At 41.5% G+C, this 23,926-nt stretch overlaps 1 protein-coding gene across 4 annotated transcripts in view; it reads right to left on the minus strand.

Moving 5' to 3' along the window:
- SH2D4A (SH2 domain containing 4A) overlaps window positions 1–23,926 on the minus strand; it is a 60,175-nt gene that overhangs the window by 31,958 nt on the left and 4,291 nt on the right. For all 4 annotated transcript variants that reach the window (XM_049632477.1, XM_049632473.1, XM_049632476.1 and 1 more), the window contains exons 2-4: window positions 22,514–22,897; window positions 11,572–11,731; window positions 10,013–10,184 (exon numbers count right to left, since the gene is read on the minus strand). In XM_049632477.1, the coding sequence (XP_049488434.1) occupies window positions 10,013–10,184; window positions 11,572–11,731; window positions 22,514–22,694 (513 nt within the window). In that variant the 5' untranslated portion in view covers window positions 22,695–22,897. The remainder of the gene's footprint in view (window positions 1–10,012; window positions 10,185–11,571; window positions 11,732–22,513; window positions 22,898–23,926) is intronic.

The following is a 23,926-nucleotide window of genomic DNA, read 5'->3' on the forward strand; positions in this document are numbered from 1 at the left end:
CAGTTGTTTCCTGAATTAGCTTCAGGCTAACAGGGCTTGGACAGGTCTCTTCTAACATATATTCTACTTTGTCAAACCTTTTTCCCCCCATCACTTGCCAATTACTGTCATCTGCATGGCACTTGAAGCATACTGTGTGAGTTATTCTTTGTCCCTTAGAATTATTTGCTCAATTGAATGATTCATCTTATATGCACATACAGCATTGTTTCCTTACCACTTGCTTTTTTTATTATCTTTTTTCCTATATTATCTATCTACCACCAAGGGCAGACCACCCCAAGATGGACTACATTGGCATGAAGGTAATTTTTGAGTTAAAAGCAATCAAAACCCAGCAGATTCAGGAAAAGCTCGTTACCTTCCCACCTCAACTACTTAAAAGAATTTAGATAGAGGTCTTGCTCCAGGAAGAGAGCTGTCACTAGAGATAACTCCATGACACTATGAACTAGGTATAGCAGAGAGAGAGGAATCTAGCAGAGCCTGTTTGATCAATGTCCTCTGTGTCTCATTCTTTCTGAGTGGCCCAGAAAACATTTGTTTTTACCAAACATTTACTCTTTTTTATCATCCTGTGAATTGCAGGAAGTCCCAGACCCCTAGAGCCCCTTTCTCCTTAGTTCAGAATGATATATACACCACATTTTGCTTGACTGTCTTCAGAATTTCCACATCTGTGTGGGTTTCTCATACATAGGAAATTAAATTTGATTTTCTCCTGTTAGTCTGTCTCGTGTCACTTTGATTCTTATTCTGGCCAGAAGGACCTCGAAGGGCAGAGGAAATCCTTCCCCGACACCAGCATTTCAACATTCTCACTGCTTTTGCACTTCTCAGAAATGATGGGGTTATTAATACTCTTAAGATAATTCAAAATTGGGAGCACCTGGGTGGCTCAGTCGGCTGAGCGTCCAACTTCAGCTCAGGCCATGATCTCACAGTTCCTGAGTTCGAGCCTCACGTCAGGCTTTGTGCTGACAGCTTGGAGCATGGAGCCTGCTTCAGATTCTGTGTCTCCCTCTCTCTCTCTGCCCTCCCCACTCATGGTCTGTCTCTCTCTCTCTGTCTCCCAAAAATGAATAAATGTTAAAAAAAAAAAAAAAAAAAAGATAATTCAAAACTAAGCACAGACAAATGAGCCAGACAATGAAATGGACCGGAACTGAAGGGATAATGTGACCATCAGCACCATCTGCTGGTGCCATCAGATTTGACATCCTTTCTTTGTCACAAGTTTTAGGTTCTGTTCTCAGTATACCAAAGCTCTGAGTTGGTTCTTGAGCAGAGGAGTCAGAGCATAAATAATTTCAATTAGTTTAATAACCACCCAGTTAATAACTACCTGATACTTCTACTGAAGTACTTCTATAAGTCTAAAATATATGGTAAACTCTAAAAACTCTTCACATATACCAAGAACCACATATAAAAATTCTAGTTTTCAAGGTGAATCAAGATTTGCCATTATTCCAAAGTGCTAAAATAATATGAAGAACTAATGAGGACTTGTATAGAATGGGTTCATTCAGATACACTTACCCATTCTACAAATACATGAAATACAAGTTCAGTATAGTAGACTGAAAACAGTATGATCCAAGATTTCCTTTATTAAAAAACAACCAGATTATTGGCTCAAAAGTGACTATTTATGATGTTAATACCAGATGGAGACAATCTCAGGAATGCTGTTGCCACTCAACATTCCCAGAGTGAAGATGAAGAGGCTTCTTGGAGAAGGCACCATGCCCCCTCTGCAGCTTCCATATGATGCTATGTTCCAGGGAATATACTTTTTAATTATTCCTATTATTAGAAAGAGAGGAAAACTACCCATACCTGCATAATTTTTGCTTTCAAAGCACTTTCAAGTCCGATACATCATTTGACCTTCATTATCAATCCTATAAGAGAATCAAAGCAGGTACTGTCCCTTTACAAAAGAGGTAAGGTGACATGTTAATAGGTAGGAAATCAGAGATTGAAACCATGTCCTCTCGATGTCTACAGCTCAGTCTTTCCGCGGGGTGTCCCAGAGAGAATGTGTGCTTGTTCTCATGCCTACAAGCCACAGCACCCTCTTCCCATTTGCTACATTACAGAGGCTTCTGCAGCTGCTGAAACTCTATGGGCACAGTTAAAGCAATCTTACCTGCTTCATATCCCCTTTATTTAAAAATAAAAACTGCCACAGAATATGACTCCACAAAATAAAGTGAAAACTTGAAAGCCAATGGCATCAGAAGGTAGTAGACTTCCTGCAGACACTGAGTCAGAATGGTCCCTTCTAGTCAGTGCAGGCCCAACCAGATCTGGGAGTGGAGAGCATCTGTATTGACCAAAGGGTAGTGCGTGTGTGTGTGCGTGCATGTGTGTGTGTGTGTGTGTGTGTGTGTGTGTGTGTGTTGTGTATACAAATTACTGTTAAATTTAGAAGTATGGCAATTCAAATCTATATAAGCAATTGGATTATCAAAAGATACTGTGGCAACATCTGTATTACATGATTACAAATCATATTTCCCCCAGAGACTATGTGTCCCATGAGAATTATTCTAATTATATTCACTTTTAAAACTGATTTGAGGGGTGCCTGGGTAGCTCAGTCAGTTGTACGACCTACTCTTGATTTTGGCTCAGGTCACGATCTCATAGTTCATGGGATCGAGTTCCACATCAGGCTCCGTGCTGACAGTATGGAGCCTGCTTGGGATTCTCTCTCTCTCCCTCTCTCTCTGACCCTCCCAAACTCATGCATATATGCACATGTCCTCTCTCTCTCAAAATAAATAAATAAACATTTAAAAAAGCTGATTTGAAAAACAGTTCGTTCTGTCTTTTAACTTAATACTCTGTTTAAAAGTATGGCTATGCAATTTATTAACTGCAAATAAACCAGAAAACTCCAATAAACATAAGATTTTTAGCATTCAATTTTTATGGTAAAGATTAAAATGATGAATTAACAGGCTAAAACCAAGAGTTTCCTTTTGAAAAAAAATTACTAGATTAAGTGTTTAGCCATCCTGTTCTTACACCTCTTAAATCCATGGTATTCCTTAATGGATAAAAGGTCAGAATAATGAAGGCAAAGACTATGTCAGCTTAATTCACTGATAGCTGAGCCCTCAGCAAACAGAACAGTGACTGGCACTTAGTAAGGTTCAATAAATATTTGGTGCATGAATGAACATACCATAAATTCATGAAGCACTTTCTCAATCATTATAAAATATTTAGTCTAGTTTTAATATTAATCAAGAGAGACAATTAAAATTCTCTGAAAATTGATGCTCTATAACTCACCCATTTTGCTAACCAGGTCATTGGAATAATCATATCCTGGTATTTCCAGCCATTTTAAATAAAATTTCCCAACGATGATTATAATATTAAGCATTTGAGCATACTGGGATTTAGCTTTTTCCTTCTAAAATAATGAGAGAGGCAGAATAATGAAATTGCTTTGATAAAGTTATGAAGGAGGATAATATGGGGTAGAGATATCTTTCAAAGTCCAACTAAACTAACAAGATGAAAAATGGGACAATCAATTTTACTGTTGAAAATATGGTACATGGTCCCTGTGGAATGATTTTACTGAAACATGAATTAGGACAACAGAGACCCTAGAGAGTCTTTCCTTACTTTGCTAACAATGTTCCTAGTAAAATCTATGCACATGGACTACTAGATAGCCTGACTTAAAAGTACAGCAGACTCTAACATTGTGTGTAATTTTATGGAACATCTTTAAATAATATACTGTCTGAGTTTATTTTGTCCATATTAGAGCACTGAACTGTATACTGAATGAACATCTGTCCACTTTCATTGTACCTTCCCCCTATAACCCCTCACAGCAATGTGCAAATAGGAGAACTGGCAGGGACATCCTCGGAAAATGTAATAATGCAGAACCAATAGGGGTTGTTAGGGCAAAGCATTTCAGATATGAAAGACTTTCAAAGGCTGCCCTTACATTTTCACTAGGGACACATCTGATATATGTTCCATGAAAAACAAAATGAAGACAAGCAAGGGAAATAAAGTAATTATTAAATATAAAGTATAAGGATAAAATAATAAAAGATTGTTAAGAGAGAAAAGAGTCTTAAAAACATGATTGATATGGGAAGTCTTGACATAAGGGAATATAGGAACCTAACTATAATATTTATATCATACATAATACTATACAAAACACTTCAATATATATTGCCTCATTGATTCTCATATCCAACCCAGTGATAGGCTATATCTGCCATTTTAAAAATTTTTTTATTTTTTAAAGTTTAATTATTTTGAGAGAACATACATGCAAGCGGGGGGAGGGGCAAAGAGAGAGAGGGAGAGAGAGAGAGAATCTCAAGCAGGCTTCTCGCTGTCAGCGCAGAGGATGATGCTGGGCTCAACATGGGGCTCAATCTTATGAACCATGAGATCATGACCTGAGCAGAAATCAAGAGCTGGTTGGTTGACTGAGTACCCCAATGCCCTATAACATACTGTTTTTAAAAGCATAACAGTTTAAATGGCTTCTAAGGCCCTAGGATTTTGTAATTCTATCTTCTATAAAATTTTATTCTATAGTCTACCATGAAATTCTACTACGTTACATGGAAACCACTTGGGTAATTATATAACTTTCTGATTATGGCTCCACTCTTGAATTAATAAAATGAGCACAACAAACCCCTTGTCTGTTTTTGCCTAGCATACCCAATACTTTGTCTCTCACAAAAATAATATTGCTTCCTGCATGCATACTAGAAGAGAATATACATCAAGGGAAACAGTTACTGGTTTGGGATTATCCGTCTTTTTTCTTCACACCTGTTAAAAAGAAAACCATGGGCCCAAAATGGCGTTGCCTAGCTTGAGACCTAAGTCAGTAAACCAAGACTTACTACCTAACATAACTGCAGTTTCACACCCCCAAAAAGGTAACCTTAAGCAGTCAGAATGGGAATTTCCTGGTCAGCTCTAGGAATTTTACTGACAGAGCACTCTGTTCCCCTTAGAAGGGTGAGCTTGTCTAAAACAATGGATTCTTTGCTAATAGTTTCTTTTTTCCATTCCCTTTCTACCTTCAAAAACTTTCCTTTTCCAAAACCCTTTAGAGCTCCTTTCTACTTGCTGGATAGGATGTTGCCCAATTCATGAACCAATTAATAAAGTCAGTTGGGTCTTTAAAATTTGCTCGATTAGGGGCACCTGGGTGGCTCACCTGGTTAAGTGTTCAACTGTGGCTCAGGTCTGATCTCAAAGTTCATGAGTTGGAGCCTTGCCTCAGGCTCTGTGCTGACAGCTCAGAGCCTACAGCCAGCTTCAGATTCTGTGTCTCCCTCCCTCTCTGTCCCTCTCACGCTCACTCGCACACTCTCTCTCAAAAATAAACATTAAAAATTTTTCTTTTAATTTACTCAGTTTTTTGTTATTTAACACATCCAATTCAATCCTCAAAATTCTAGCTTGCATTTCAGGAACACATTTTCCCATTCTATTTACATTGAGATTCCTTATTATAAGTGTGAACCCAACTCCCATTTAGGGATTGGCAATATGCCTGTCTGCATACAAGAGCCAGGCAATGCCATAATGGTTCCCAAGCCCAGGCACAGGGCATCTACTCTGGGGTAGGGTGCAGACTTCTCCACCCGCCTACTCACCAAGCTTTAGTATGTCCCCGATTAAATCACCTAAGAAAAACTGTGATTTAGTACTACCGTTCACCCTTTACAAAACGCACAAGCCACATATAACCAAAACTTGGTTGCTCTATAAGTAGCACTTAGAGATGAATAAAGGTCCAAAAAAAACCCAACAATTCAGCATATTCTTTTCTATTCTTTAAAGAAGTGGTCTTGATCTTAGTATCTTGCTTCTGAATCTCTCCTTTATCAAGGCAAACAGCCAAATTCCGGTTTTAGACAACTGCTGGTTTCTGAGAGCACGTTTAACTTTGGATTGGAAGTGATGTATGGAAGAAGGAAAACCTAAGTGGAAGTCTTTCATTATGTCTGAAAATAGTTTTATAGGTTGTTCCTTCATTGCTATCTGCTAATGGGAACACAAAGCTAGGAGTCAGAATAACACTTAAAAATATAACCACCATGGCTTCAGTGTCAAATTAACAATCAAAGTGTACATTTTAGTAGCATGTTTTTTATCAGATCTTACAGTAAAATGACAGATATAAAAACAGATATCAGAGTCTTGGGACAGTGTGCACGCACATGTGCATATGTGCAAAGTAGGGGTAGAGAGGCAAGAGGTGTTATCTCTAACTCTGTTTCTTTAAAGATATGAAGAGGAAAAATCTTGCTCAAGGCTTTTTTTTTTTTTTTTTTTTTTTGAATGCTTTGAATCCCAGATGTTTGTGTTCTAATGTTTTAATCTTTTGTTTTGCAGTAGGGTCTACTCTGAAGGCCATTTCTACAAAAATAACAAATGAGATAAAATCTACAAGTGAGCAGATATAGTTTCATTCAAGGTCCCTCTTGGGGGCAAGGACAGTCAGTCTAGTGATTAATGAATAAGTTCCCCAGCCCCTACAAATTACATATAAACAGAGAAACACAAAGGGGCTTATCTTTGAATTAGCATATTCTGCCACTCTCCTAACCACACTCACAACTGTTTTGCACAGAGTGGGGAAAACAAATTCTCTCGCACAGAGTGGGGAAAACACTGGCTGTCCACATCCAGGATCCCTAAGAATTTCCACTTAGCTGCGGAGTACTCCAGTTCTCACCTAAACTCCCCAGGGAGAGGGAGCCTCACACAGTGCATTATCTGTCATTTTCTCTGGCTCCTATTAACTCCCAGTCAGACTTGTCTTTGCATGGGAATGGCATCTGCTTCCCCACCTGCATATCTCAAAACCTGGCTGGGTGACAGCTAAATGCTGATATGTATCATCACCTCTAGTTCAGCGACAGGCACCCAGTAACACAGTGTTCACTGTGATCCACTGAGAACCACAACACTTTCACTAAATACTAAGCAGAACACTATTTCTGAGTTTCCCAAGCACTATCACCACTGCCAAAAATAGGAACAGGGTAGGTATTTCGTAGAGGGCAATAGCTTTTCAGAAAAAGAACCATACATTCAACTCTAATCCAGGCATTACTTCAGCCTCCTCTGCAGAATACACAAACCACTGAGGCTCCTGTGGCCTCCAACTCTTCATCTGAAAAATGAAAAGGACCAAGGCTGGGCCTGCGATAAAACAGCATCTTATAACTGAAGGATTTCAGGGGACAATTCTTTCTGCTTCCATCAGATGGTATTGGGCAAACATCCTCATGTTGATAAATTTTCTCAGCTTCTTTTGTAAAGAAACTGTGTTGCTAATTTAATCCTTACTTTAGAGGGGGCCTTGATTCCTTACAGGATTCTGCCCCAAGTTGCAGAGCTGCCTCTGAAGACTGAAGCCTCCATTCCAGACTAGAGGTCTCCTGCGTCAGCAGTATGGTTTCACAGTACCCGGTTCTGAATCAGGCAGTCTTACTTCTGGCCATTTGTTAAAATGAAAATTTTAAATCAATATAAGTATATTCTTTTAAAAATTTTTCATGACTATTTGAGTGTGTAGAAAATTGCTCTGAGACTGGACTCCAAGTTTTCTAAACCCTGAAGTGGGGGTCAAACAACTATTGTCAAACCGTCCCGCCCCCCACCCCAGACTTGCTTCTCATGACTCTAAGGGTGAAACAAATTCTTCACTCTTAGAATTGGGGCAAATCTTTTATGATTCTACAAGACAGCTCCTTGGATGACTCCATCTGCTAATGAATATATAAAATAAATCATTGTTGGGGCACCTGGGTGGCTCAGTCAGTTGAGCATCTGACTCAGGTCATGATCCCAGGGTCATAGGATCAAGCCCTACATTAGGCTCTGCACCGAGCATGAAGCCTGTTTAAGATTCTCTCTCTCTCTCTCTCTCTCTCTCTCTCTCTCTCCTTCTGCCCCTCACATGCACTCTCTTTCAAATAAAAAAATAAATAAAATAAATTTTTAAAAATAATTTAAAAATAAAGTAAATCGTTGTTATATTGGTATAAAACGATCGAAATGCAAACCTATACATTGGGCTGTTTAGTGTTCTGGTCCCATGGAGGGAAGGGTACAACTCTCTACATATCTCTACATTTCACAATCTCTTCTACATTGTGAGAAGATTAGCTATTTTCCAGGAGGGCCAAAAGATGAGAGTTTTGAGTCTCAGGCAGAGGGCTGTGGAGACAAGCTCAGAATAGGATTGCCAATTGACTGAGAAAGATAAAACTTGTACCTCAATTCCAGAAATGAGACTGGATTAACCTCAGCCTTGTACTACTGGGCTTGAACCTCACATCTTTGCCTAAATTCTGCTTGAATCTGAAAGTCCAGACCCCATGGTGAGGCTCATCCATTAAAACTGTATGGAAACCATCCTTAACATCTGTAGTGATACAAAAAATATTCTATTTCAGGTCATGCCTACGGGTGTTGTTTAGGACCATGAATGTTTAGAGGTGGAAGAATTTATGAGGAATCATCTCACCAAACATTCCATCTCCACAAGCTAACTCCTATGGCCAACAGTCTAAATAAACATGTAAGGGATTCTTCCTAAAGCTTCCAGATAAGAACCCATGTCAGCCAAAACCTTGATTTCTGCCTTTTGAGACCCTCAACAAAGGACCTAACCAAGCCATGTCGGAATTCTGACCACAAGAGCTGTCATATAAAAAACAGGTATTATTTTAAGCCATTTGGTTTACAGTAATTTACTATGGCAGCAATAGAAAATGAACACAAAAAAAGCTTGATTCCTCTTCCATAATATGGCCTATCAGCACCTCAAATGCACCTTCCAAGTCCCAGCCAAAGTACTTTATCCCAGTCAGGCTGCCCTCCTCCCTGTATCCCCACAAATGATGCTTTCCATTTTCTCACCACAGACATTCTGCATATCCCCATGACATCAGGCCTACCCCCATCCCTGCCTTCTACAAACCAGTCAAGCCCTGACCTTCTACCCAGCTGGAACTTAATTATGTCCTTCCTTAGTACTAAGTGCTTCTAATCTTTCCTCTAATTCCTGAAGGATGAAGACCTTGTCCTGTGCCTCCTTTGTGGCTCCATAATATCCATCATTACATGTATTGGCCCCTTGGTAAGTATTTGTTAAGAAAAACACTGATTCAATCAATCCAGCCAAATCATGCAAGGTCTTCACCCATGCAGCCTGCACAAATGACACTCTTACAGCAGGGGCAAGGTTTAGAGTATGTCATAATATCATTTTATTGTTCTTCCAAACTATAACCTAAGTAGCAAATGATGTCTGAGCTTTTTGAACCAACTGAGACACAAGAGAATTCAGAACAATTCTGATTGTAAAATTCTGTTGAGGAAATAGCAGTCCCCACAGTCACAAGCAGAACCTAGGAAGCCAGTGAGGCACTGAGGTGTAGTCCTCAACCAAAAGGGGAAGACTTGATAGAGAATAATCTACATCACAAATGTGCCAGCGTTCTAGGACTAGCATCAGTCAGCCACAGCCTGTATGCCAGACCTGGCGCTGTTAGGTAAGTAAGGTTTTACTGGAACAGAGCCACATCTATTATATTATGTACAGTTGTGACAGAGACCGTATGGTCCACAAGCCTCAAGTATCTACCATCTGGCCCTTCACACACAAAAAAGTTGCCAATCCCCGTTATAGAAGACATATAATAGGGAAAAAATAAACCCCCAAAATACCTTAAAATGCAAAATTTTATTCGTAGAGTTCCTTCTTCACAACTTCAGTCCATGAAAAAGGGGTGCTTTACCTTTTTTGTGAAATAGCAGGAGAGTCAAATTGAACATCAGGGCCTTCCAGTTGGGAGGGATTTTTCCCAGAAAAGTCTGAGAGCCTGATGTTCAACTACATTCATCTCAGTGGCCCCAATATCTTTCACTTCCCTGGTTATGAAATTCTGCATGTTTACAGATATGAAAGACTCACTGGAATTTTCTCTTCTTCAAGGGGTGGTGCCAGTCTAGAGCCTTTCCCCAGCTCCTCCTCTTCCACTGCTTTCTTACAGATATTCTGAGACTCCAGGGTATCTGGTGCTTGCAGATCATAGTACTGTGATCTCGTTTTCAAGCTATTGGCAAATTCTTTGGACTGAGTCTTTCTGAAGAGAAACAAATGTGGAATTATCAAAAACACTCTCCAACATGGATAGCTTTTCCAAAGCAGATGCCTACATTCAAATTATGTGAAAAACAGTAATAGATACCATTTACCGAGTGAATAGGCTGAGCCCTTTGCTAGTATTTTAAAGACATTAACTTAATCCTCATAACAGCCCTGAAGAAAGGGGTTGTTATCCTTGCTTAACTCAAAAAAGCTCAAAATAATTATTTTATTTATCCAAGGCTACATAGTGGCACAGGCAGGATTTGAACCCAGGTCTGCCCAATTCCTGTTCAGAAGCTAAACTGCTAGAGCACACTGCCTTCCTCTGATAAGCAACAAATAATTAGTTTATCTCTGCATGCTCATTTATACGTTAGTTACAGGAGCTGTGGGCAGCATCACCAGCCCTTGGGAACTGAACTGAGGTCCGTATGTCTGCTTCTATCTCATCAAGGGATAACAGGCTTCACAGAAGTCACCCTGGGCACCCTGCAGAGGGGATCAATCATCTGCCTCACTGCTACCACTCAAGTTACCTTCCTAGATCTCCAGCTGATCATGTCTCTTCCTGATTCAAAAACTGCCACCATCCACAGGATAAGGTCCAAAGTCCTAAATCTGGCTTTCAAAGCACTTTAGCACATGGCCCTGTCTCCCGCTATTTGCCCACATATACCCCAAACACTCAGAAGAACTCATCATCACCCAAAGAACCTTACATATTCAAGACTAAGGATCTTGATTATGCCCTCTGCCTGCAGTCTCCTTCCGGACATTCTGCACTGAAAAACTCTACTTATCTTTTAAGGTTCAATTCAGATTTCACCTCTTTTGTGGGTAGGAATCATAGGTCCAGTTAATGCTTTGTTAATAACTTACTTATAGCACATATCACAGCCTATATCAGCTGAAGTTAGTGGTGCACCTGTTTCTCCTCCTAGACTGGAAGCTCCTTGTTCATTTTTGAATCCCCACCACCTAGCACAGGCCCTAAAAGGTCTGCTTACTCAGCTACCCTTATCTAAGCAATCTTGTTTGAAGTCCTGAAGCTTGAACTGTCACTGCATTTCTTATTTCTATTCCTGATGCTCAGCTGTGTCAGCCTTTGGTGCTCCAGCATGGTTCTAGTGAAGCCAGTGATTCCTGGGGAAACCACATCCAGATCAAACCCGGGGTGACAAGCAAGGAAATGAAACAGCTGATTTGATCACATTGTGGGAATAAAGGGAACCACCAAAAGTCTAAAGAAACTTGCCCGACAGATCTAAAGTTACTCTTGTGACTCTGCCCACCCCACTCTCCCTCCAGCTACTGTGAAGAAGAGGCATCTTTGCATGACTGTATAATCTGGCCAGCCTCTCACTGGTTTGTAGATCTCATACCTGAGCTCTTCCGCTTCCTGCTCTGCTTTCAGCTGGGCCCTCTCAGCAATAATTTCATTACAGAGAACATCGTAGGGTTTATCTAGATGGTGTTCACCCATCACCCAGACCCAGACTTCCTTATCGGCTCCCAGTTTCCAATGAACAGATTTGCCATTCTCTGCAAGTAAAACAAAATTTAGATTGGACAAATATCTTTAGTCATGGGTTATTATGTTTGCCATCATTAAAGTATTGTGTCTTCAGGAAAAAAGCTATTGGATGAGACAAAGTGCTTCCAATCTGCTCAGGAAGCAGCAGCATTCCCAGGGAGCAATGGAGGTGGTAGCAGTGGGTGGCAGCTGTAGCAGAATATGGGAATATGGCTTTTGAATGTGCCCATTTAATAAGTAAAGAAGGTGATATGGGAAGAAGCCATGTATTATTTACATTACCTTCAGGGGAACAGAGCTAACATCAGATATCAGAACCTCTCAAGTCTGAGAGTCTCCTGGAACCCCAGAATGACACAGCTGCTCCAGGGTTTGGTATTTTCATTTTAGAATCAGTCTGGCTTTAATTGAACTCTTAGCCCTGCCACTTCCTAGCTGTGTGCCTTGGACAAATTATTTAGTCTCTCTAAGCCTCAATTTCCTCATCTGCAAAATGGGGGTAGAAGCATCTAGGACACAGGATTGCTGTCGGGAGCAGGCAGGCTAGATATGCCATGTATTCCCCCTAGTGCCCAACACATAGCAGGAGTTCACGAGAGGTCAAGTGCTCTGGTCACCCTCCTATTGTTTATTTACGTGGCTGCTCAGAGATTCACACCAGCTTGTGAGAAGATAACACTACCGGTAGTGTGATACTTGGTGAAGCTACTTAAATAACACTTGTTTACAATGGGTCGCAGGGGTTGTATTACATTCTAGTTCCCGTACTCCTGAGATGCAGCCACACAGGTCACGCTCCCTGAAACCGGGGGAAAGTGAAGCACACCTGGGAGAGGCCAAGAGGTGCAGTCCCTAAATCTAAAAGCTCCAGAGCAGACCTACCCAGGGCCATTATGGGCCATGTTATGGGTCAAGATCCCTGTGCCCCAAGGGCCCCAAATTGGCCAGTGGTGTTGAGCATGGGTAGTAGGGCACCTGACGGAACACAGGCCAGGCCATGCTTATAGGTTAGAAACCCACACTGGGATTGTGTCTCATCTCTGTACATTATGTGAAGGTTTCCAGTTAAAGTATCTGCTGTCCAATGAATTGTTGATCTACTTCCTACTGTTTCCCCAGGATACACTGAAAAAGTGGGCTATTCAAACAGAGATATGTTTTTATTTTGGCACTTTCTACCCTTCTGAGTGCAATGGAGACATTCTACAGTATAATAAAATTCTAAATAGGATACTGGGGTAGAGGGGAGGGGAGACAGAATCTTCACTATAAAAGGAGTCAAATGTACCATTTAGGAGGAAGCTGACTTTGCACTGTTTTCACAAGTGGAGAAACAGTGAAAGTGGCAAGTAGGTCTGAAGGGAAGATCAATCCCAAGTGGGCCTTCATGGGGATGGGCCCTGGCCAGCTCTGGCTCTGTGTGAGGAAATGCCAAATGGTTCAGTAACTTTAGAAAGCTGTCATACCTCATGAAATTCGCTTTATTAGGCTCTCTCGGGGCAACTAATAACATTTTTTACTATGTCCATCTCTCAACCTTCACCTAAATGATTACCAATATTTTTGACAGCAGGAGACAGATGCCCTGAGAGGAGTGTGGCAGAGGGCCAGGGGAGGCAGACAGGAAGGACCCAGGGATTCCAGCAGCTATGCTCAGGACAGCAGGACACATTCCCCGAGAGCACCCTCCATGGGCTGCAGGCAGAACTCTTATGGGAAGGTGTTGCCCTGCAGAGCTGGGTGGGGGACAGATCCCAGAACTGCCTGTGGGCACATGAAGGTGCTTAGAACTATAAGTAGAGAAGGCAGCTAGAGGAGAGGGTGAGAGCCCTGAAATTTTAGAAGCAAGGCAGTGGCGAGAGCATGGTGACGGTAAAGAGATTGCGGCTTGGAGGCAAGAAAAAAGAGAATTGTCAGATCTAGCCAGATGCCAAAAGAGGGCTCTTGACAGAATGGCACTGACAATAATATCTGTTCTGAGTCCTCCTCACCCTCAGGAGCTCTTAAATGTTGCCTGAGAGCAGAGACTGGAGGGGCTTCAAGGGCTTCCCCACGACTCTCTAAAACCTTAGGGGAGAATGGAGAAGATTCTAGTAAAACCAATGTTAGCTCTGATACCCTCAGTTTTTTGTTTTTTGTTTTTTTTATAAATGTTTATTCATTTTTGAGAGAGAAAGAGAGAACACACGCATGTGAGCGGGAGAGGGGCAGAGAGAAAAGTTGACAGAGGATCCTAAGCAGGCTCTGTGCTGACAGCAGGGAACCCCATGTGGGGCTCAAACTTAAGAATTGTGAGAACTCATGAATGTGAGATCGTGACCTGAGCTGAAGTTGGACACTCAACCGAATAATCCACCCAGGCACCCCTGATACCCTCAGTCTTATACCAAGATGCAGGAAGACTACTAAGGACTCTGTTTAGTGTATTTTACAAAAACTGATTGAGTTTCTAAGTCTGAGCACAATGCAGATGAGCTAAATGCTGCAGGGGACACAGGGAAAACACAGATGTGGCCATTTGTCCTGCAATTCATCTAAAGTCTGAGAGAAACAGCAAGGCATTAGGTTACTTATTTAATGCATTTTATTGCATATCTACTACGTGCCAGGCACTTAGGTAAATATGTGTAAACACTTATGAACAAGACAGACCAACCCCTGCCCTCAGGGAACTTAGATTCTAGTTGGAGACAGAAGTTGAACATTTAATTATAAAAGTAATACAACTTGGGGAAGGGGTTGTGAAAGGATGCTATGGAAATTCTTCAAAAGAGGAACTGATCTGTTTGAAGGACCAGGGAACATACATTATAACCACAAGAGACTTTAAGTCTGGTGAGGATTCACAGGATGGAGAAATTGCTTTGGAAGCACACAGAAGTAAAAAGAAGTTCTGTGAATTGAGTTTTGGTGGATGAACATGGAACTTAGAGAGTAGGGTGTAAGTTTGGTGACCTCCACAAAGATAGTGCGATGGAAGATCAGAGAAGGAAATCAGTGAAGAGCTATCGGGAATCAGTGTCTCAGTGAGAGCTCAAAAGAGTTTTAGATATCACCTGGTCATGGGCTGAGGATCATGCAGGGGGCCAGTGGGCCACGTGGCATGACTCCCAGATACCTGGCTAAATGATTTAAACTTAGGCCCTGTAGTGCATAAAGCCAGAAAGTGGTAGTAAAGTGCCAATGTTTCTACCAACTCTTTATGTGACCATGTATATGTTATTCTACCTCTCTGAGCCCGAGTTCCCTCCCTGATAAAACAGAGGTAGTAAGTCAGACCTCACAGGCCTGTCACATGATAAAGGCTCAAAAATATTAGTTCCATGTTCTTGATTAAGTGATCAACAAAGAGTCCATGACTTTCTCTGTGCAGGTGGTGCTAAGGTCAGAGAAATGACTTAGGAAGTGTAATAACACGTAGGGTAGATCAGGGTAGTGGAGGTGGGTGGTTCAGTGGGTTAGTGGGGACAGAATGGAGGAGCAATGAGGTACCAGGAGGCAGGTACTCAGGGCCTGAATGAGAGAAAGGTCAGTAAGTTACAAGTGGCTGAAAAGGAAGTACTCAAAGATGACGCCAACATTTTGAGACTTACTACCTGGGAGGATAGGGGAGTAATAAGCGGAAACAGTGACAGCAAGAAAATAAATTTGTTTAAAAATAAATAAATAAATTTGTTTGAGGAGTCAGGTAATGAGCTATTTTGGAAATGTAGAATAAATTATTTTTATCTTTACTAACAATCTACATGGAGAGCATCAGTAGATATCTGAACTATGGCACTGGAGTTCAGAAATGCTACCGAGACTGATAGTGTGAATTTGAAAGTTACTTTATAGCTGACCCCACTGAAGCCACTGGCATAGAAGAATCTGCAAAAGTCATGAAGCCTAGTGAGAACCTTGGAAAAGCATGTGCTCCATTTGGGAGGCAAAAGGGAAGAAAAAGAGCATTCTGATTAAAAGAGAGAAAAAAAAAAAAAAAGGACTTCTGATTCCTAAATAATGACATAATATAGAAGGAGCCTAGGGAGAAATGCATGGCCATACAGCCAAGAGAGGAAAAGGGAGCCAGTGCTCTGTGCCATGGAGACACAGAAAGGGGGATGGAGACCCTGGAGGGAGGGCAGTCTCAGGCAGTGTCTGATCTCAGAGTGTATTTTTAGGGAGACAGGCTGGGGACAGGCTACAAAAACAAGACAAAAAGGATGGGAAGAGGTGGAGGCTGGCAGTAACTATGTGCTCTGAGGAAGTAAAAGAGGATTCAGTTCTCTGTTCAACAAATACTTCCTGAGCATCCGCTATGTTCCAGGCACAGTGACAGAAAGGGCAGCTTAGGAGCATGGATGGTTGAAAGATTTCTTTCAATAGAAGAAACTCAGGGTTTAGGGAAGGGAGAAAGTAAGGATGCCAGGGAGCAGGCCAGGAGAAGGAGGGCTAGAGGAGCGTGCAGAGAACAGGTAAAGAAGAAAATGTTGACAAGAAGAGGAGAAGAGCACCTGTCTGCTAGGAGCTGAAAACTGATCCACACAGACCCACATTTCTGTCCCCAGTGGACTTCCTTAAGACAGAGATATAAACTTAAGAGATCCTAATGAGGCAGGCCCTACATCTTGTTATAATTTAATGCTATCCATGCATTCTGGACTTTCTGTCTACTTCACCTTGAAATTATATGCACTGTTTTGTCAGAGGACAGTGAGAAAGGGACCTTTTCATAGCACTTCCTTTTAATTATAAGGTTTATTCCCAGTCCTTGAATCATGTTTGTACCCTGCAGTGCTCTTCATGCCTGCTATCTTAGGGATTCTCAAGAACTTCTAAAACCAACTTTTCTAGAACAGTGGATTAGTCCTGCTTAGGACTGCACCACAATGAACTGTTGTGCAGAGACTCTCATCCATACCTCATTCACATATAAAGTCTCTAACTAGGCAACGTTGTAAAATAACCACGTAAAAATGGAGTGACACATGCCCTTGGCAAGGAAACGGCCAGGCTTATTCCAGGCCTACATTAGTGCGTGACACTGCTCACATCATCACTGTGTCTGACTTCTCCCTATGTGGCGGGCCCAGCAGAAGTGCAGGAGGGAGAGACTGGAGGTGTCAGTGTGGATCATCTCAGGTTCAGGTCAATGCAATGCTCAGGGCTCTCCCTGAACTAAGACTATGCTTCAGAGGGTCAGCAACTGGTTTCTAGCCCAACTAGATCTAACTCAGAAGGTCACCCATAGTAACAGGAGAGGGCGAGAGATGGAGAGAGAAGAATTATATACCCTGTCCCTACAAAAAGAAGACCAAACTGAGTGAATAGAAGCCAGAGCATCAACATCAGGGGCCTCCTAACAAATTTACATATTGAACACAATGGGAGTATCATCAGGGCTGAGGTTATTAAACTATTGATATACTTCCCTAAACTCCCAACCTCTCAGTATCTCCCACCACTCTGGCCTCTCCTCTAGGACAGCTCACCCCCACATCCAGAACCAAAAGACTAGTGCCAGGCCAATGGGCACTTGAGTACTATGGCCATGTCCCTTCTAATTGATGCCCATGCCATGACTGCCATTAAATATTTAGAGTATCACCCAAGGCTATTAATGACCCCATTTTACAATGAGGAAATTAGGATCATGGAGGGTATTTAACTTGCCCAAGGTAACAGACCTAGTGAAATTGGAACCAGAATTCAAAACCAGCCGGTGAGGTTGCAAAACCTGTGATTAAGGTGGCCTCATAATGCACCCTCCAAACCTGAAACATTTCTTTTTCTTTTTTTTTCTTTTTTTTTCTTTTTTTTTCTTTTTTTTAGAGAGAGAGAGGGAGAGAGATCACATGAGTGGGGAGAGGGTTGGGGGACAGAATGGGGGGAGAGGGAGAGGGCGGGAAGAGGGAGGGAGAGAGAGAGAGAAAAAGAAAAAGAGAGAAAGAGAATCTTAATCAGGCTCCATGTTCAGTGCAGAGCTTGATACAGGGTTTGATGTGGGGCTCAATCCCATGACCCTAGGACCATGACCTGAGTCAAAATCAAGAGTCAGACACTCAACCAACTGAGCCACCCAAGCACCCCCAACCTGAAACACTTCTGAGAGCAAAACAGAAAACCACCAAAAGGGATGCTAGGACAATGAATGTAGACAGGGCTCTGATGGTCAAGCTGGGGTGTGGGGTCACCTTCACATTCCCTCCTGGCCCTGAAGAGCAGGACAAGGCAGGAGAAAGCAAGATCTAGCCCCATGTGCATGCAGAGTCCTATAGGGACTTCCTGAAATCGCTCACGACCATTGCTTTCCCCATTGTATGCTAGACTTGTCAAACTGGGTTAATAATCCTATAATTACTAACACTAAAGTTCATCTTTAAAACTTTAATAAATTTTTATGTTTATTTTAGAGACAAAAAGACAGAAAAGAAGCTGGAGAAACTGCATGGTGCTTGAACTATGCCCAGGAAAGTAGGGGGGACAGAAGCAGGTGAGAGGCCTGGCTTGGCAGTATAGGTCTGAGTGTCCCTGGCATATAGGTGATGTTTAACCATGAAAGGTAGAGGCAGTGCCCCAGGGAGATAATACAGAGACCTTAACCTAGAATCTGTGAACCCTGAGACTGTGAATGAGATTTAGGGAGTAAGTGAGCATTGTGAAACTACGCACAAAATGTTGTCTGTCTGTGATCCTCCCAACCCCACCTCAAGGTTACAAAACCACCAGTACAGAGTGGGGTACCCTCAGGGGAGTACAGCTATTCAGGGGTCAGGCAGAGGCAAAAAAGAGGCCATTATGGAGAGGGCAAGAAACCCATGACATCAAGTGAGAGACTCAGAGTGGCAACTCAAGAGTGAGGTAAGGCTGAGGAATCAACTGAGATCAGAACTGAATCCATCAGTGGAGGTCACCAAATGAGTTCCAGAGTGAAGGAAGGGGATGAAGTGCTCCTGAAGGTGGCACAAACAGGTGGTTTACAGTCATTCCTGGAAAAGGGAAGGCTTTGCATGTGGGAATTTGTTCCCCTGGTAGCAATGAGAATGCAGCAAATAAAGTCTCATGAATCCATGTCTGTTTCAAGGGCACACATAGTCCCTCCTGTACCACACACAGCAACCACCAGCCCAGCCTACCTCTTAGGCTTCTGTCTGCTTGGAGACCCAATGAGATAACTGCTGGGCAACCCTCTACTGAGTGAAGGCCTCTTGTGTCTGTGTTACCAGAAAGAAATCACACACAACAAAGGCAGGGCCCTGATGCAAGCATACGTTTTCGAAGTGTGCAAGGCACCTACAGACAAAAGTAACTTCTTAAGCTCCAGGTAAGCTCAACATGTGGCATATTTGTTAGGAGCACCCACTTTGGGAGAGTCAGACTCAGGTCAAGCCCAGGTCTATCATTTAACTCGCTGTTGTCCTGGGCAAGCTAGTTAATAACCCAGTCTCACTTTCCTCACCTGTAAAATGTGAACAGTAATTCAGCTTCAGGCTTGGCTGTGATCATTTAATAAGATAATATATTTAAGCACCCAGCTCAGGGTCTGATACTCCATCAGCTCAATGGTGCTACTTTTATGGTCTAGGGCAGTGCTGTCCAAATGTGAGCTACATCTGTAGCCATACATTTACTAGTAGCCCCATTACAAGATCAAAAGAAACAGACGAAATTAATCTTAATGTATTTTATTTTACCCATGTTATCCAAGATATTATCATGTCAATATATAGTGAATATAAAATTTTTAATGTGGTATTTTACATTACTTTCTTCCTATCAAGTCTGTGAAATCTGGTAATTTACATTTCTTACACATCTCAGTCCAGACTAATCTCATTTCATGTGCTCAACAGCCACATGTGCCTGTGGCTATCATACTGGACAAAACAGCCTTAGACCTCTAGTTATTTGCCCCCAACAGGCAGAGGAGATACATAATTCTTTTCCTAAGAATCACATTTTCCCATTACAGTTTGAAATGATTTTCTGATCTATTACTACGTTAAATCCATATTTCTGTTTTTCATCCCTCTCTACATTAGCCATAAGACTTCTTTTTTTTTAAGTTTATTTATTTTGAGAGAGACAGTATGAGTGGGGGAGGAACAGAGAGAGGGGGAGAGAGAGAATCCCAAGTAGGCTCTGCACTAACAGTGCAGGGCTTGAACAATGCAGGGCTTGAACCCACGAAACAATGAGATCATGACGTGAGCTGAAATCAAGAGCTGGAAGCTTAACCAACTGAGCCACCCAGGCACCCCAAGCCATAAGATTTCTAAAAGGTTCCTGGTATACATAATATGTAAACTTTCAGTGATACTCTTTGAAAACTCACCACGGTAGACTGTAAAGAGAAAACAATGACAAGATGACAGCAAAAGAGCTGCCAAGTGATGAACTATAATGGTGCAAAGGAAAGAGGTGGGGAGGGGCATAAGATATACTTAAAGGGCCAAGAAAAGGACACTTTCCAAAGCTGCAGCCTGGCTAAGGACTGCTAAGAAAAAACAGCAGTAAAGTCAGTGCAGTACAAACTATGCGGGGGCAGGAATGGGGAGGCCGGGAGCACAGGCCTGATAGGAGTTGAAGTGCACAGTGAGGTTTCAGCTAACAATGGCCAGGGGCTTGGCAGGTCAGCAGAGGACCAGCAATGACACTGCTTTGTACTATCTGTGGCTTTATCTTCAAAGACAGAACAAGATGAAAGACAGAGAAGTGCTGCCTTTTAGGGGGAAGTCGGGAAAGCTTTTCTTTTTCTGCAGTTAGAAGAGAAAACTAATTTAGTGCAAAATGTATTTTTCCAAGTGTTAAATTTAAGGGAGTAATAAACTTTTGACATGAAATACTGATAGAATATTCATTGTGTATATTAATATACTTTTTAAATGACCATTTAATAAGATAATATAAATTTTCTAAGAGGTAGATTCAAACTCTGCAAAAGAAGAATTTAAGCAAAGAAACTGAAATTATTGTCTTCAGTCATCACAAGGAGACCATTTCAGCAAACAGGAGAAGCCCAAAGTTTTACAAAGAGTCTGGGCCACTGACATTAGGGCAAGAACTCACTAGTCCCAAGGTCACCCACCACAGCAATATGCTATGTTCATAGTATACATGGTGCCCAAAGAGGTCCAGCTATCTCTGATAAACTCTGGCTAAAGAATGCAGAGAGATGCATAAGCCAGTTAAGAAAGACAAGAAAGTCATGTTTCAATTAGGACATGTTACTTACTGAAGGAAAAATTCTATTTTGGGTAGTATAGAGCACTGTGAAATCTAATAAATCTGGGTGCCTACTGGTGGTATGACTTTGCATATATTACTTAACCTCTCTGATTCTAAGTTTCTCCATCCATAAAACAGACAATTAATATTAACTTTGCAAAAGTTTAGTGAAAATGAGGCATAATGCAAGGAAAAGTGCTCTGCATAGTGTCTGACAAAATAGATATTTAATAAACAGCTGTTATTGATACCAATGATAATAAATGAGATACTTGTACTTATTTTGATATCATTAGAAAGGCTTAATTGTGGGGCACCTGGATGGCTCAGTTGGCTAAGCACCTGACTTCAGCTTAGATCATGATCTCATGGTTCGTGAGTTCCAGCCCTGGGTCAGGCCCTGTGCGGACAGCTGAGCCTGGAGCCTGCTTCGGATTCTGTGTCTCCCTCTCTCTCTGCTGCTCCCCCACTCATGTTCTGCCTGTCTGTCTGTCTCTTTCTCTCTCAAAAAATAAAAACATTAAAAAATTTTTTTTAAAAAATAAAGGCTTAATTGGAAAGGTTTTCATTAAAGGCAGTGTAAGGTAAGGTCACTAAACTGACTTCATTTTGAGTCTGTATATACCAACTCCCAAGTGTGATTCATTTTCTCAATCTTTGAAACCCTGAAAATTTATCAAATTTTATTTTTCCTGGCTTAATGAAAAACGAGGAGAAATTGGCCTTGAATGCCTCTGTAAGCGACCTTGAAAACTGTTTTTAAAACAGCTTAGGTATTCATCCATGACAGAATTTGTGTCGGGGGAGGAGGAAGAACAGAAGTGGTTAATGTGTGCTTTTCTATGTCTGTGTGTGTATGTGCTTTAAGTCTTAAGGTGCAAAGAATTCCTGCCCCATGGTCTCAAAAGGCTCTCTCAAGCTACCAGGGACTCCTTGGGTCAGGAAGAAGTACATCTGAAAAATTAACTCTCATTAAAAAATATGCAGTATGGGGGCACCTCGCTGGCTCAGTTGGCACAGCATGTGACTCCTGATGTCAGAGTCATGAGCTTGAGCCCCATGTTGCGCATAGAGATTACTTAAAAAAATGTGTCGTATGACTTTTTCCCTACAGCAGTATTTACGTTTTGTTTTTTAAAGATAACTCAAAGAAAAATCTCTTAAAGTATAAGAAATATAAACATAATTGCTATAAAAATGCTGATACAATGACTCTTTGTGTGGCAGTAGAATACTAGGCATTAGTGACTAAGTGGGAGAGAAGTCTTCCTTAATACCCCCAAACCAAAACTGCACAGGTGACTTTTTCCTTCAGCTTATGGTCAGTCTGGTTTCAAGTAAGAGATCTGCTTATAGCTACACAAGTTCATGGTAATTGCTATGTGTGTGGAGGTATGTGCATGTAAGTATACACTTCAAATTGATAAACTGCACTATCTCCATAATATTTTCAATAACATTTAGGGTCCACCTACCAAATTGGAACTTGCACCTGGCTTGCTTCTAACTAGTGTGAAATTTAAAACAAGCCTAGAGCCACTATAGTAACACATTCACAGAAGAGACATAGCTAAGTTTACCTTTCTTTGGTCTGGATTTCACTGGCAAGGACTCCTTTTTTTCCATAGCTGCTTCTCTTTCTTTCCATCGGCGGATCTGTTCCTCCCTCATCTTGAAGAACAGGATCTGTTTCTGCTCTTCGCTGAGCTCTGCCAGCAGATCAGGATCTATGTACATCTCTGATAGTATCTGTTTCAGCATCTTTGCAGGTCTGGAGTCTTTTACACCTGTGGCAAAAGTTCTTGGAAATGGCTTCCAGGTGTGCCTCTCCTGGGCTGGCAACTGGGTGCACTCACAGACCTTCAAAGAGACTCGCAGCAATCCTAACGACAGGGACAATAATTCAGCAGACTGGCTCTTGGTTCCTGGCACCAAATATCCTGTCCAAAATTCTGTTTGTGAACCTGTAAAGAGCAACAAGCAAAAAGCAGGCAGTATTAAAATTGTAGATGCCAGGCAGGGGCAGGCTTATGAATTAAGCTTGGAGGAAATACAGTATCGCCTTTCATTTCAGACGCAAGGAGAAGAAAAGCTGAGGCACACTTTGTCGAGAGTTTGTGTAACCTCTATCCCGTAATTTCCAAAGATACTTTATCAAAAAAACGAAACAAACCCTAACTTTTTACAGGCCAATCTCAGGGAAACAAAAAAATTAACAGAGATTTGGCCTTCTCCCAACGAAGCAAACATATTATTACCTCAGAGCCTAACCACCAACTGTATGGCTGAGAAAAGAATAAAAGAAAAAAGGCACAGGAAGAAATTAAAAGGTTCTCTCCAAACAACTTATTTCAAAAGAAAATACTGTTTTTGAGATTTCACAGAATTACCCACCCCAAACCAAATCAAAACAGGGCCACGCTGAAGGAAGGAAAAAGAAGAAATATAAATTAGACCACAATGCAGCTTTCCCATTTCCCCTTAAAAGTAGCACTAAATAAACAAAATTACGTGCTTTCATCTTCACAGGACAAGGCAATTTCCAGACAACCTCCTAGAACCATAAAAAACTCTGTATGTACAGGAGAAAACATTCATGTACATTCTGGAAGGTCACCAGGTTTTATTTAGGTGTACCTGTTCTATATATCTAATTTAATAAAATTTAAATTTACAGACCAGAAAAACTGGGAGAACAGAGACATAACTAGGTTCCTTACAAAGGATCCCTGTTTACAAAAGACTTTATTAGAGGGCTCCTTTAACAAGAAGCCAGGGACTGGTGCACTCACAAGTGGCTTTCTATTGGGGGAGGGGGCGCAATTTCACTGATGTTTCATCTAATTTATGCGTTCCTGTTTGGTTGATTTTTTATTATTTTTTTAAATTTTAAGTAAGCTCCACACCCAATGTGGGGCTCGAACTCATGACCCCGAGATCAAAAGTTAGTTGCACACTGTACAGACTGACACAACCAGGCACCCTAGATGATT

This window comes from Panthera uncia, chromosome B1 (assembly GCF_023721935.1).
Source record: "Panthera uncia isolate 11264 chromosome B1, Puncia_PCG_1.0, whole genome shotgun sequence".
Taxonomy (NCBI): domain Eukaryota; kingdom Metazoa; phylum Chordata; class Mammalia; order Carnivora; family Felidae; genus Panthera; species Panthera uncia.